This window comes from Netta rufina, assembly GCF_964035555.1.
Source record: "Netta rufina genome assembly, chromosome: 5".
Taxonomy (NCBI): domain Eukaryota; kingdom Metazoa; phylum Chordata; class Aves; order Anseriformes; family Anatidae; genus Netta; species Netta rufina.
The window spans coordinates 47,004,782-47,018,412 of record NC_140128.1 but is presented as its reverse complement, the minus strand read 5'-3'; the positions used below and the strand labels follow the sequence as shown (position 1 = coordinate 47,018,412).

Sequence of the window (13,631 nt, the reverse complement as noted above, 5' to 3'; positions counted from 1 at the left end):
TCAGAGGGCTGGAACACCTCTCCTATCTTCATAAACGCTGAGAGAGTTGGAGTTGTTCAGCCTGGAGAAGAGAAAGCTCCAGAGAGAACTCATTGTGGCCTTGCAGCACTTAAAGGAGGCCTACAAGAAATCTGGAGAGGGTCTCTTTATTGGGGGGTGCAGTGATAGGCCAAGGAGTAGTGTCTTTAAGCTAAAAGATGGTAGATTTAGATTAGGTATTTAGAACAAATTCTTTACTAGGAGGGTAGTGAGGTGCTAGAACAGGTTGCCAGAGAAAAGTATTCTTTCAAGGCCAGGTTGGATGGGACTTTGAGCAACCTGGTCTAGTGTAGGGTGTCCCTGCCCATGATGGGGGGGGGAGGAACGATGGACGAATAAGGTGTTGGAACTGGATGACCTTTAAGGTCACTTTCAACACAAACCATTCTATGATTCTATGATCCAATGTTGTCACGCACTGCAAGAGTAACCTTGCCACAAAATTATGTCATGTGAAGGACCTAGGACAAGTTAGAGAGAAATACACAACAACAGGTATAGGCAGCAGTGATGTTGATAAGGCTTCTCTGCTCACCACAGAGGAGCTCTGTGAGTCCAGTATTGTTCCAGTCTTTCAGAATATCCTGCTGAGATGGGCTACTCACCTTACTGAGGTTTGTACCAGGTTCTGGACCCAGGCCGGCTTACATTTTACTGATCTGAAAGGCAAACTGTGTGAACTATAGGTGCTGTCTATGCTATCCTACCAAAAAATGTTTTTACTATGGACATGCTTAGGTATTCCTCTGTTTGTGGCAGAGGAAAAAATAAGATTGATATTTCTGATATTCTCTTTTATGCTTTGAGTACAAAGACTCGTTTTCGTTTTGTTAAAATATTTTGATCTGGAGGAAGTGATTTAGAAGATGAGCTGCTTAATTTGAGCACAGGAAGAGAGAATCTGTTCCAAGAATAGCTGGCAGCATGGGAGAGGGCATAAAGTTAGGAGTAGGCAAAGAGGACAAAAGACATGTTAAAGAAATGTGTTTTCTTTGGAGTAGTGCTCCAAAATGCAGAGCCTTGTGGAGAGATGAGGACAGCATGTTCCATGAAGGCACAGTGTATTAGTACTAAAAATATGACACTGGTCAACCAGCCAAAAAGGTAAACAACTTGCTTGAAGTCCTGGGGATATTTGTCAGGAATTCAGAAAATAAAATCTTTGGAAGACAGAGGAACCATATGAACTCCCTGTGAGGCAGCAAATGTTCCAGAGATATTTTTGCTTGAGTAGTGCTGTATATTGGTCTAGTTTCTATAAAATGAGAGGCAACACTACAAAATCTTGGAACAAACATGTTGGAAATATGGTATAATGTTCCATATATTTAGCATTTAGTCTGGTCTGAAAACTGACTGTAGTATCTTTTGATCCCATGCTTAATGTTTTCTACTTGGAAAAAAATCTACTCCTTTTTGAAGGAATTTGTGTCATCTCAGCGGCCTCAGCTTGGGAACTTAAGAACCTAATTCTTTTTTCTCTAAACTTCTGAAGTTATTGGATAAGACCCCACTGTATGTAAAAGAAAACAAGGAAAAGACGAGATAACAATTGTTGATGGAAAAAATGCTGAAGAACTAATAAGCATCTATCTATGAGAATATCCGTCCTCACCCCTCTTGACATTAAAGCAGGCTGACAGTAGTTTTTTGAATTAATATGAACAATATGATGTCCTGCGCAGTGATTATCCCACTCTACTCTCCACTGGTGTGGCCTCAACTCAAGCACTGTGTGCGGTTTTGGGTGCCAAAATGTAAGAAGGATATAGAAGTATTAGGGTGTGTCCAAAGGAGGGCAACAAAGATAATGAAGGGTCTGGAGTCCTATGAAATGTGGCTGAGATTACCAGGTTCGTGCAGCTTAGAGAACTGGAGACTGAGGGGAGGCCTGCAGCTCCCTCACGAGGGGAGCGGAGGGGCAGGCGCTGAGCTCTGCTCTCTGGGGACAGTGACAAGAACCGAGGGCATGGCATGGAGCTGGGACAGGGGAGGGTCAGGCTGGGTGTAGGGAAAAGTTCTGCACCCAGAGGGTGGTTGGGCACAGGGTCAGGCTTTCCAGCGATTTAGGGGTGGTCCTGTGTTGAGCCAGGAGTTGGACTCATGATCCTTGTGGATCCCGTCCAGCTTGGGATATCCTATGATTCTGTGATGCTGCCTGTTTAGCACTTAATCACCTGAAGAGTAAAATCAGCACCTTCATCAGTAAATGGAGATGACTCCTCATAGGTTGTTATATCATAGAAAACTCTTCATTCTTTTCTTAGATTTCTTTCTTAGGCATTTTTTTTCAGATTTGCTCTAGTTAGATTTTAATTGAAGATTCTCTCATAAGCAAGCACTAATTTGTTTATAGTTGATGAATGGCTCACAAATCATCTGTTTCATAAATGTAGAGAGAACCTGGTTGATAAAATAGCAACAAAAAAATAGAAAACATCCCTTTCAAAAGTTTGGGTTTGTATGACATGCAATCCTGTACCTGGAAGTAACTATCTGTATTGGTGCTTGAGGCAGATCCTGCTGAGAAACTGGATTTAAGAAACTAGGATTAAGTGACTGAACATTTTTTTTTCCCCACTTAGACTGTGCAAGATAAGCATGTTGTTTGATCCTGATCTACAGGTGTGTGGTGGTTTCACCCTGCTCCACAACTGCTCTCTCTCTTCCCCTCCTCAAAGGGAGAGAGGGGGGAAGTATGGTGAGAAAGAAAAAGGCTCATGGGTTGAGATAAGGGTAATTAAAGGGGGAAAAAATTAAAAAAAAAAAAATAAGGAAGGGCTATGTGGGAGCAAAGAAACTTAGAAAACAATTATTCTCTACTTCCCCTTAATGAGCAGTGTTTGGCCATACCTTGGGAAGCAGGGCCTTAATACATGTAGCTGTTGTTCAGGAGGACAGACGTTTTCATAATGATAGCCCCCTTTTCTCTTTCCCTTTCCCACCTTCTATTGCTGAGTGCGACACCATATGGCATGGAATATCCCTTTACTCAGCTTAGGTCAGCTGCCCTGGTGATGTCCCCTTCCCACTTCTTGTCCACCAGCACCCTACTGGCTTTGGAGGTTTGGGGTGGGATCTTGATGCTGTGCCAGCACTGCTCAGCAACAAACAAAACACCAATGTGATTTCAGGGCTATTCTAGGTACGTGTGCAGAGCACAGCACTGTATGGGCTGCTGTGGGGAAGGTTTAATCCATCCTAGCCAGATGATTGCCATCTTTTGTTTAACGGCTCGGTGCTTAGAGAACATGAGGGACCTGGGCTCAGGTCAGCCATAAGAAAGCAGGAATGCCATTTCTGTAGAGTGCCCTGTTTTAGTACATTTTAGGCCATGCTGAGCCAAACTGTTCTTTTCCCTTATGTTAAGGTTGGATCACTATTTAGTCAATACAGTTGTGAGTTCATGAGAACACCAAGCAAGTGGGAAAATGGTTCTATACCATGGTGATTAAAGCATCAGACTGGAAAAACAACAAATGTATCAAAAAGGTGTAAGATGGTTGTACCTATGAAATATACTGCCCTGAAGGAAAAAAAAAAAAAAAAAAAAAAAAAAAAAGCTTCTTTAGCAGAACTGATCTTATTTTGAACTTTTTTTTCTTCTCTTCTAGTGAATGTACCAGCCTAACTTTTTAGACTCAGTAATTCAAAGGTCTGAGGTATGAACCTCTTCTGATTTCTCACCCTTTAGTGGCTTTTTATATAAAATATATATTTCTTTTAATAATGAGTTGGTACAGTGTAATACTGCAGTGGCTTAGACTAATCTTGTCTAAATTGATATAACTATCTATGGAATGGAAAGGCTTTGTTTCCTTATTTTTGAGTAAACGTGCAGCACAGCACAATGTTCTTTGTGGGGAAATAGCTAGGTCAGTTCCATACACAGGAGAAACATGCAAACCAACCCTTTCTTATATGTGGTTACTACGATGTACATATTCCATGAATAATAACATTTGTGCTTTAGCATTTTTTAGATCTGTACCATTTATACTCAGAATGTCTCCAGATCACACATCTATACTCTGAATATCACGTTATTGTCCAGCAAGTAATTATGCTTCTGAGTCTTACATTTGTGCTCTTTTCATTAGCTCTAAAAATGCTATTCCTTCTTCACCATTGCTTTCTCAATTCAGTTCTACCAGTGGAAGAATAAGAAAATAAAAGATCCTCAGCTGCTTCGCTTTTGTGTGTGTGGCTGAGGTGCACAATAACAATGAGTCAGGCCTTCTGCAGATTCTCTATTTAACAGTGTTACCATTTTTACTTAAAACAAAAACAAAAAAACCCTCCCCTTTCCCCCCAAAACTAAAAAAAATAATAATAATGAAATAACATTCAAAAAGACACCTTTGGCTGCATTCATCACTCATGAACAAGCAGATATCCTGAACCTTTGGTACTGATTTGTGCATCATTCCTTCCACTTTTTTTCTATCTTGAGACAAGACAATCTTGATATATGTTCAAATGCGCTTTATTGTTGCTACATAGGGATTAGAGGAAGGGTTATTATGTATAATTTGCTTTATTAGTAGTGTTTGGCAGGTCTGAAGTGTTTTTTATTGAAGCATTTCCAGTACTGTGCAGCACTGCATGTACCTACCTACATTGTAGCTAGGTGTCGGCCATTTCATTTTTACGTATTGGGAAACTGAAGCAGTTAGCAGTGAACAAGTCACTGTGGCCAAACAAGTAAATAAACAACCTAGTTAAATCCTTGTCCTCCATGAAAAAAAAGCAACTTTACCAACCTAAGATACCATATAACATCTTTATGATCAGTTACTTTCCTTTCTCTACATATACAGTAAGCCTGAAATCCTACCAGTGTTAATGTGCATCCATAACTCTAAAAAAAGCTAGATAATTCATTGCATTTTAGAAAACTGCTCAAAATGACTCCCCAGGAAAAGAGGAAATAAGAAATCAAGTCAGTTTGTATGTTCTTGGGTTGTTTAACTCCTTGGTACTTCAACACAATTTTTTTCTGTGCCTTGTATTTAATTAATCTTATATATAACATTGCATTACTAATCCTATTTAACTATTTCCATGCAGCCAGACACAGAAAACAATGCACATATACAGAAAATAAAAAATTAAGAGTAGAGGCAATCTCAAACAGTTCCAAAACTAAAACTTTCTGAAATACCATATATTTATGCTACTACCTGGATTCTAAGCACAGAGCGTCCAAAGCCAGCTGCGTGCCTAATAATCTGACAGATCTGTAATCTGACATTGTACCTTTAAAAGAAATGATTTAGTGGAAACAATACTGCTCACAAAATTATTGGATATTAACTAGTTCAGACAATATCCCTTCTATATATTATAAAGATCACTTCTGAAGCCTCTTATTTCCTATCTAGGCAGTGTCCTAATCTGGAATGAAATCTCATTTCTGAATTAAGGAAGATGCTTGATTTGGAAAACTAATTTGGTAATTTGTGACTTACAGTGACCTCCGCATTCATTTTCAAGGAAAAATACAGAATTTACACTGTCAGTGCAATTAATGCACAGTAACATTTCCAGTAGTTTCCAGGCTTCTTGTGAAACTGTTGAATTGCAAGTTCATCTGAGTACAGCATAGTAATCTGAAATAAATCTGTCAGAGTCAGTTGTGCATATCCAGGCTTGTATCAGTATTACTGGACACAAAATCCAGTATCACAGTATCACTGGAAACAAAATCCAAGTTTATACTAAATAGAGAGTTTATATGGTCTAGGAGTGTAAAATGTTGCAATTACACTGCTTATATTTGTATTTGGTTTATAGCAGCCAGTAATGAATGTACTATTTGTTCAAGAGCTTTTCAGCATGTATTTACATATGTGATTTTATCTCAGCTTATGTGGAATTTGACATAAAACCTGTATTTCTGGAGTGAACTGATAGTATAGCTATCAATTTCTGAAAAGAAGATTTAACCTTCATATTTTGTGAATGAAAGCTGGAAATCCTGGGTCAAAGGAAAGTCTAGAAAACCCCACAACATGGGTTATTAGTAAATAAAATCTCTCTCTCTTTCTCCTTTTTTTTTTTTTTTTTTTTTTTTTTTTTTTTTTTTTAAGGAAAGGTTTATTTTTGTTTTAGTCTCAGTCTTCCTGCTGAATGCTTGGGCTGGTGAGGCAATATGGCCTTACATACATGTAAGGCAGTGTGTACATACACCTTTACATACCTATACTACATATTACATATATGTATGGGGCTGTGAACATACACCTTTTCTTATATATTGAACCCAAACTGGAGTGTACTGAGCCTTTCTGAAGCTCAATACTGGTTTTCCAGGATGTATTTCTTGTAGGTTAGTAACTGTCTAGTGAATGGAAAATGGGAATCACCATTTTTCTGTGACCAGTCATAGAAGTTGACTATTTCCCAGGGAGGATTCTCACTTAGTGAGAGGGAGCATTGTGTTCTACCTAATAAGCTCACAAATGGATGGAACAGAAATACCAGATTACACCAGCATGATTTGTCTGCCACTCATAAGGTATACAGTCCCAGTAAGATAATCATTTTTTCTTTTCTTTTGTTATTTCCATTTTCTAGAAAAAACAGGTGAGCCAAACAAAGATCCGTGTGATCTCTACCATCCTCTTCATCCTGGCTGGCTGCATTGTCTTTGTGACCATTCCTGCAGTTATCTTCAAACACATCGAGGGATGGACAGCCTTGGAGTCCATCTACTTTGTGGTTGTCACTCTGACTACAGTTGGCTTTGGTGACTTTGTAGCAGGTGAGCAACATTGAGCCTAGGTGCTATGCATGAGGTCCTTGGCTCTTAGAATTTGTTTTCTGGTGTGGAGAAGGGACATTTCACAATATATTATATCCAATGAAATCAAACTAGGTGTTTCAGTTGAGGTTAATGTGCAATAACATGCAGGACTCCAGGCTGATTTAAGACCCAGGTACCTTTCCATCTGCAGAGTGCAAGCTTTCAGCAGGGTAGATAACAGGAGTCTGGGAAGTCCTGATTATCCCTTATCGTGCAATGAATTATGCACAAGTCAAATGACTTTCCTATTGAATTCAGGATTTGTATTAGTCCATTAGGTCTCAATATGAGGCTGATTGCTGAAGCAAGTAGCCAAAATGATGAACGGACAAAGCTCTTACAAGTTAGGGTTGAGCTATAAGGCTGGAGAAATGTCTGGTTTGATGCAGTACTAGGCTGCTAAAAACTGTTGCAGAAACTGCAGCATTTCAGAGGCTGGATCTTGTTCTCCAGCCTTGGCAACAATTTCTACATTGCAGCTACCCTGTTAAGAAGAACTCATGTAGGAAAGGAAAGGAAAGACTAATAGGGTATGTATGCATCTCAGTGCTGGAAGGCTGCTCTCTGTGATGAATCCAGTACTAGCTGGAGCTATAAATATCCATCCTTATGAATTACCAAAGAAGAAATCAGGATTGTTGGCTAGCGAGATGAGAGAATTTTTTTCAGTCTTTTCATTCTACTGCTTTGCTAAGGAAAAGCTGGTTAAAATAAGTGGAATTTCTTTTCCCATTCGAGCATGACCTCTACTCCTCATTCCTGTTAGTGGTCCTAGTTAAAGGCATTAAGATGCCTATGTTACAAAGAGCCATATTATGCTACTGTTTTGTTATTTCCTATAACATCAGTGGAATATGAATGAGTTAAAAACATCAAATGAAACTACAGAGATATGTAAAGTTTTCTTTGCTGAAGAGCTGTAGACAAGTCTTTTGTAGACAAGACTCTCATCCTCCTTTTTTTTTCTGACATAGTGGTATAGAAGAAGTGAAACATTGAGGAAAAAATCCACTTTAACCACTTAAGTGTTAAGTAAGAAGCTCACTGCTATTCTGGCTTTGTGGTATCACAGTATGAAGTAAAAATTAACAATATTCTTCTTAAGCATGTGGCACTTTGGTAATGTTTTCTTTAATAATATATTTTGAAAAAAATAAATTAAGTTGTTCTATATTCAACATGATTGGGAGAATGTAATACACAGCTGGGTTGCTACTAGTGGCCAAGATTTTTCAAAAATCAAATGGGGACCCTGAATAAGAACACTTCAAAGATGGTCTCATGATTAAGAGCTTAAGGCAAGTGATCACCAGGAGATTTTGATTTTATTGCTGGTTTTGAGAAAGATTGTCTGTCACTTTTATTTCCTGTCACTTTATTCTCTCTGTATCTCTATCCCTTCAACATCAAAGAGAAAATGCTGTGTCATAAAGCAGCATCAGTGGAGCTATGTTGATTTATTCCACCTAGAATGCGTCCCAACTCTTGCCAAATTGGGAGAGTTTTTGTAGTACTGTTGGAAATACAATTAAGGATGTATTCTGGAAAAACAAACAAACAAACAATCACCGAATATTTGATAGGCTGAAAAAAATAAATGTTTTCATACTTTTTCAGAAATCAATCGCCTGATTTCTACTTAAGACAGACCTAGACAATCTGCTTTATAGCAAACTTATGCAGGGATGCATGTGATCAGAACAGCCTCATTGTACCATAGCAACAGCTGTCCCCACCTACCATTGTTTTGCACTCTTGAAGACTGGAAAAAGAGAGTGATTCATGCAGTGTATGGGGAGAGATTAACATCAAAAACAGTATTTGGGTTCCTGCCAGTGCTCAAATGTCTGAGCTTTCATGGGGATGTTCAGTGACTGTATGCACACTCAGGCTCAGTCTGGGTAAAATTAAAGAGTTATAAAATATCTCAGATTGCAAAATTCTCAGGGGGAGACACTGAACCATGTCATCTGGGGAATTTAATATAGGAAAATCCTAAAAGCTCTCTGTTGTGATGAGGAGGTACAGGTTGGTGTCCAGCTCTCAAACAACCAAGATTAGGAAATACGCATTCCTATGTCCCAGGCAGGGGACTTAGTCTTTCTTGCAGTGCATGTAGCACTGTGATAGGTCTAGAAGTCTCAAAAGTGAGGTTGTGGCTGCTTTCTTTTACAAAGGTTTATCTTGTTCTGTGGTAGGTAGCAGCCTAGGTGCTACTGTATTTGTTTTAGGCCCTTCACTGGAGTTGCCAAATGCTCACATATTTGTTTTACTAGCTCTTCCTGAGACTTGCATGAAAAGCATCTTAGATTCCTGCTTGTCTGAGCACTGGTACAGGTTGCTTGGAGAGGTTGTGGAGTCTCCCTCCTTGGAGATATTCAAAAGCCTGGGGAACCTGCTCTGGGTGACCCTGCTGAGCAGGGTGATTGGACCAGATGACCACCAGAGGTCTCTTCCAGCCTGAATCGCCATTCTGTGTTTCTGTGATATTTGTTGCTTCATTTGACCCATATCTCCTCTAAAGTCATTGGCCAGAGAATGCATCATATAACTGATATCCAAGCAGACAGTATATTCTTATTATCAGAATTTGTACAGCATTGGCTTTCTGTCAGATACTCTGATTTGGAGGGGAAGGCAAAGTTATTTTTCTGTCTTATACACAGAGGTCTCTGAATCCTGTATTTAAAAACAAAGAATCTGGAAACACTATCACCTGAGGGGGTTGAACTGTGAAGTATCCAAATTACCAGGCTGCAGGCAGTTCAGGATAAGGGAGACTAGCTGTATTGTTTTTTTTTTTTTTCTTGAAAATGTGTTCGTGCTGTTGCAAGTACTATTGAAGCGGGAATTTCAGAATTGCTTCAGACTATCAGCAATTTGAAGAAAAAAGTTTACCAGGTGCTCTGGCAGGTCATATAGCAGCAGAACAATATGCAATTTTGAAGAATCTTAAATCAAGAACAGACTGTTCCTCCCATCTGACAAGCCTCTCATCTTTTATTAGAACTACAATGGTGTTGGCAAGAGTCAAAAATATTTTAAGGAATTTCTCAGAATTTCAAATATTTTGGCATCAATTTTGGCATCTCATGCTTCCTAAGCATAATTATATGCTTATTACAGGAGGAAATGCTGACATTCATTACCGGGAGTGGTATAAACCCTTAGTGTGGTTCTGGATCCTTGTTGGCCTTGCCTATTTTGCTGCTGTCCTGAGTATGATTGGAGACTGGTTAAGAGTCCTGTCCAAGAAGACAAAAGAAGAGGTATGACATAATATCTCATTGGTTTTTCATTTTATAAGAGAGCTTTAAGTGCCTGATTCCTGCTTGTCTAATGAAGGATGCTCCTCTGCTTGACCAATGTACAGTATTGCCTATGGTTTACTCCACTGGCTATCTTTGCTATCCTGTTAGCTCTGATCTTTACCTTTTTCACAAAGGGTGGAAAAAAGCAACTGAAGCAAACCTATGTTGTTACACCTCTATCAGTACTATTGAATACACAGAACACACCAGTAGGATTGCAATTATGAAATAAGCAAGACTGGCCTTCACTCTGAAGCAAGTTTGAAAACTGTCATAAAAATTTCAAGTGCTCTTTCTTCAAAATGAGAAGTGCATGGATTTTTAAGACATTAGTTGGATCTGTTCCTTATTAAACAATAATTTGCCTTTAAACCAGTCTTCAACACTGAGTTTTCCCACTTTTCCCTGTGTCAAAGAATATGGTTCTGAGTAAGGGTTTAGATTCAGGCCCCCGTGTTTTTAAAACTTGAAGCAATTGAGTAGGTGGCATCAGGGAAAACATGATTAAATACACTCAGAACATGCCCTCCATGGTTCAAAGACAATATTGCTAGTGCTCAGAATAAGAGTGGAAAATGAAAGGTAATTGCTGTAGCTCTGAAGCTGAAGCCTGCTGTGGCGGAGGTTAATATAATTTCAATTTTTAATGCAATCTCCTCCTGCATTCCTAGCAAAGCTAACCTGGCAGGGTCAACTAAAGAGCAGGAATAACCAAAATTTGACAGAGGCAGTGCTGTTTATCATTTATGAAGGCAGCTGACCCACCTGAGGCCCAGTGCAGCTCCACGAATGAAAGGGGAGAATATCAGCTGTCAGGCTGCTCAGTAGCAAGACAGCGCTTGGCTGTAGCACCCAGAGGTGGGAATTTGAGCTCTCATGGTGGATATGAGATACCTGCTACTACAGGTAGTCCAGTTCTAAGAGGACATCTGTTCACCTGGACCACTGGATGCAGAAATGGAGTTCTGGCCCCAGCAGCCCAAGGAAACTGTTGACCTTAGTGAGCTGCTGCAAACATTGTACTCCTGAATCTGTTCTCCTTTAAATGAGCTTTAGAAAAGGCCTGTGTTGACTGAGATATTGCTTGGTCATGTCTTTTTTTGTGTGTCTCTCAAGAAGAAGTATTTGTTCAGCAGCCATTTCAGTGCTTTATTCTTCGTTGTTATTGTTCTCTCAGGTGCAAAGGAGTAAAAGAGAACAGAACAGTGAGACATTTAAGGACATCCTTGTGGTGCCCACACAGAATGTTGATGTGTTTTGAAAGCTCCTCCTTCAGGAAGCAGCTTGCTTATTGCTGGCTTGAGGGGGTGTTATTTGGACAGTTATGCAATGGGCACCTCCATTAAAGACAGCTAGAGCTGTCCTGGAGAAGGAACACTAGACTGGATGCATCAGCAGATTTTTGGAGTATTTGAAGTTACCTAATAGGTATTCCCAACATTAATTGCTTTGTGGCACTGAGCAGAACGTTCAATGGGAGTGAACAGCTCTGCCCATGAGCAATACAGAAAAATACATTGCTGTATTGCTACACACTGGTTGCCGTGCTGTTCTGAGGCATATTAGTATAAATATATGTAAATAATTTTGCCCACTCCTGGCTGTCTACTGCTGATATTTTAAGTCATTAATTTTGTTCTTAATCATGGAGGGATTAGCATGGAGACCTCCTGCCATGGAACACAGCTTATAAAATCTGTGGAGTGGCAAGAAGTGAAACTGGTAGCCCAGTGATATGCCACATAAGTTATTTACTAGTCACGTGTTGGTATCTTTAGACCTTTCCTGAGTATAAACACTTTGCTGCTGAAGTTTGGCCTGGATGTATGCTTTGGACCTGGGACTGGTCTCTGAATCTATGCCAGACAAAAAGGTGGTTATGCTACTGGGAACGATTCGTAGGAATGAATGTCACTTCATTTTGTGTGAGTGTGTTCTTTCTTTATTTATTTTTATTAATTTATTTTTCTTGTTGTAAAGGTTGGAGAAATAAAAGCCCACGCAGCTGAGTGGAAAGCCAATGTGACAGCTGAGTTCAGAGAGACACGGCGGCGGCTCAGCGTGGAGATCCACGACAAACTTCAGAGGGCTGCCACCATCCGGAGCATGGAGCGTAGGCGCCTGGGCCTGGACCAGAGAGCCCACTCCTTAGACATGCTGTCTCCAGAGAAGCGGTCTGTCTTTACGGCCTTGGAAACAGGACGCTTCAAGGCTTCATCTCAGGAAAGCATCAACAACAGGCCTAACAACCTGCGCCTTAAAGGGCCGGATCAGCTCAACAAGCACGGGCAAGGGGCATCTGAGGACAACATCATTAACAAGTTTGGATCATCTGCTAAGATGACCAAAAGGAAAAACAAAGACCTCAAAAAGACCATCCCTGAGGATGTGCGTAAAATTTATGAGACCTTCCGAAACTACTCCTTGGATGAAGAAAAAAAGGAAGAGGAGACAGAGAAGATGTGTAATTCTGAGAACTCTTCTAGCACTGCAGTCCTGACCAACTGCATCCAGCAGCACTCGGACCTGGAGAATGGAGTGCTCCCCACTGAAACCAAAGAAAGGGAACATGAAAACAAAGCATTACTTGAAGACAGAAATTAAATGTAAAAGATGCTTGACTTGAATTAACAATGTTAGTGTTTTATATACATATATATATTGAGACACGTGCCTTATACAGACTCCTTATTCAGTCTGAATTATATAGCATCGAAGAATATTTCACTGTGCCATAAAGACTCAAGCTTGCTCTGCCAAAACAAGTCAGGAACACAGCACTGCAGAATGGCAACAGAAAACTACGCACATGGAAATTTCAGCCTGTATAAGATTACCAGGGCAAGACGCAAAGGAAGAGGCTGAACCACAGCGATACCAGCAGAGTGATATGACCATGGCATAACATTAGACAAAAGGCAGCTATGTAAGAGGAGCCTTTGAAAGCGATAAAAAGGAGTATATCTTTGTAATGGAGTATGTATTCATTAAGCCTTCCCCTGGTGATTAAAAAGAGGAGAAATTATTGGAGTGAACTAGAAACATTCAGTAAGGCTTAGTTTATGTTTTGGCACGTGATCCAAGCTGGATTTTTTTTTTCCATTTTTGAACCAGATGCATTATCTTTCTAAACTCCAAACGAATGTCAATGGACACAGCCACCAGCTGGATGCTGGTTTGAAAAATCAACAGAGACATATTTAAGGGTCGGATTGCTCTTTTCATTAAAAAAAAAAAAAAAAGAAAAAAACTCTGTGGGTATTTATCTTAACCAGTGGAAAAAAAAAAAAAAAAGAAAAAAAAGAAAAAAGAAAAGAAAAGAAACAAATGGATTTTATTCTCTTGTAGGAAACATTCAATGTAAACTCACAGCAAGAAAGCGCTTATGAAGAAAATGCAACATCTAGTGCTATGTTGTTTAAAAGAAGAGAAACATTAATTTAATGGTATTTGACTAGGTGTATGAAACAGTG

General features: G+C 39.6%; 1 protein-coding gene across 1 annotated transcript in view; it reads left to right on the top strand.

Moving 5' to 3' along the window:
- Positions 1–12,762, top strand: part of KCNK10 (potassium two pore domain channel subfamily K member 10) — a gene marked incomplete at both ends in the record, with an annotated part of 64,722 nt that extends 51,960 nt beyond the window's left edge. The window contains 3 exons of the mRNA XM_084288370.1: positions 6,619–6,805; positions 9,974–10,116; positions 12,139–12,762. Of these exons, the coding sequence (XP_084144496.1) occupies positions 6,619–6,805; positions 9,974–10,116; positions 12,139–12,762 (954 nt within the window). The remainder of the gene's footprint in view (positions 1–6,618; positions 6,806–9,973; positions 10,117–12,138) is intronic.
- Between the last annotated feature and the right edge of the window lie 869 nt (positions 12,763–13,631).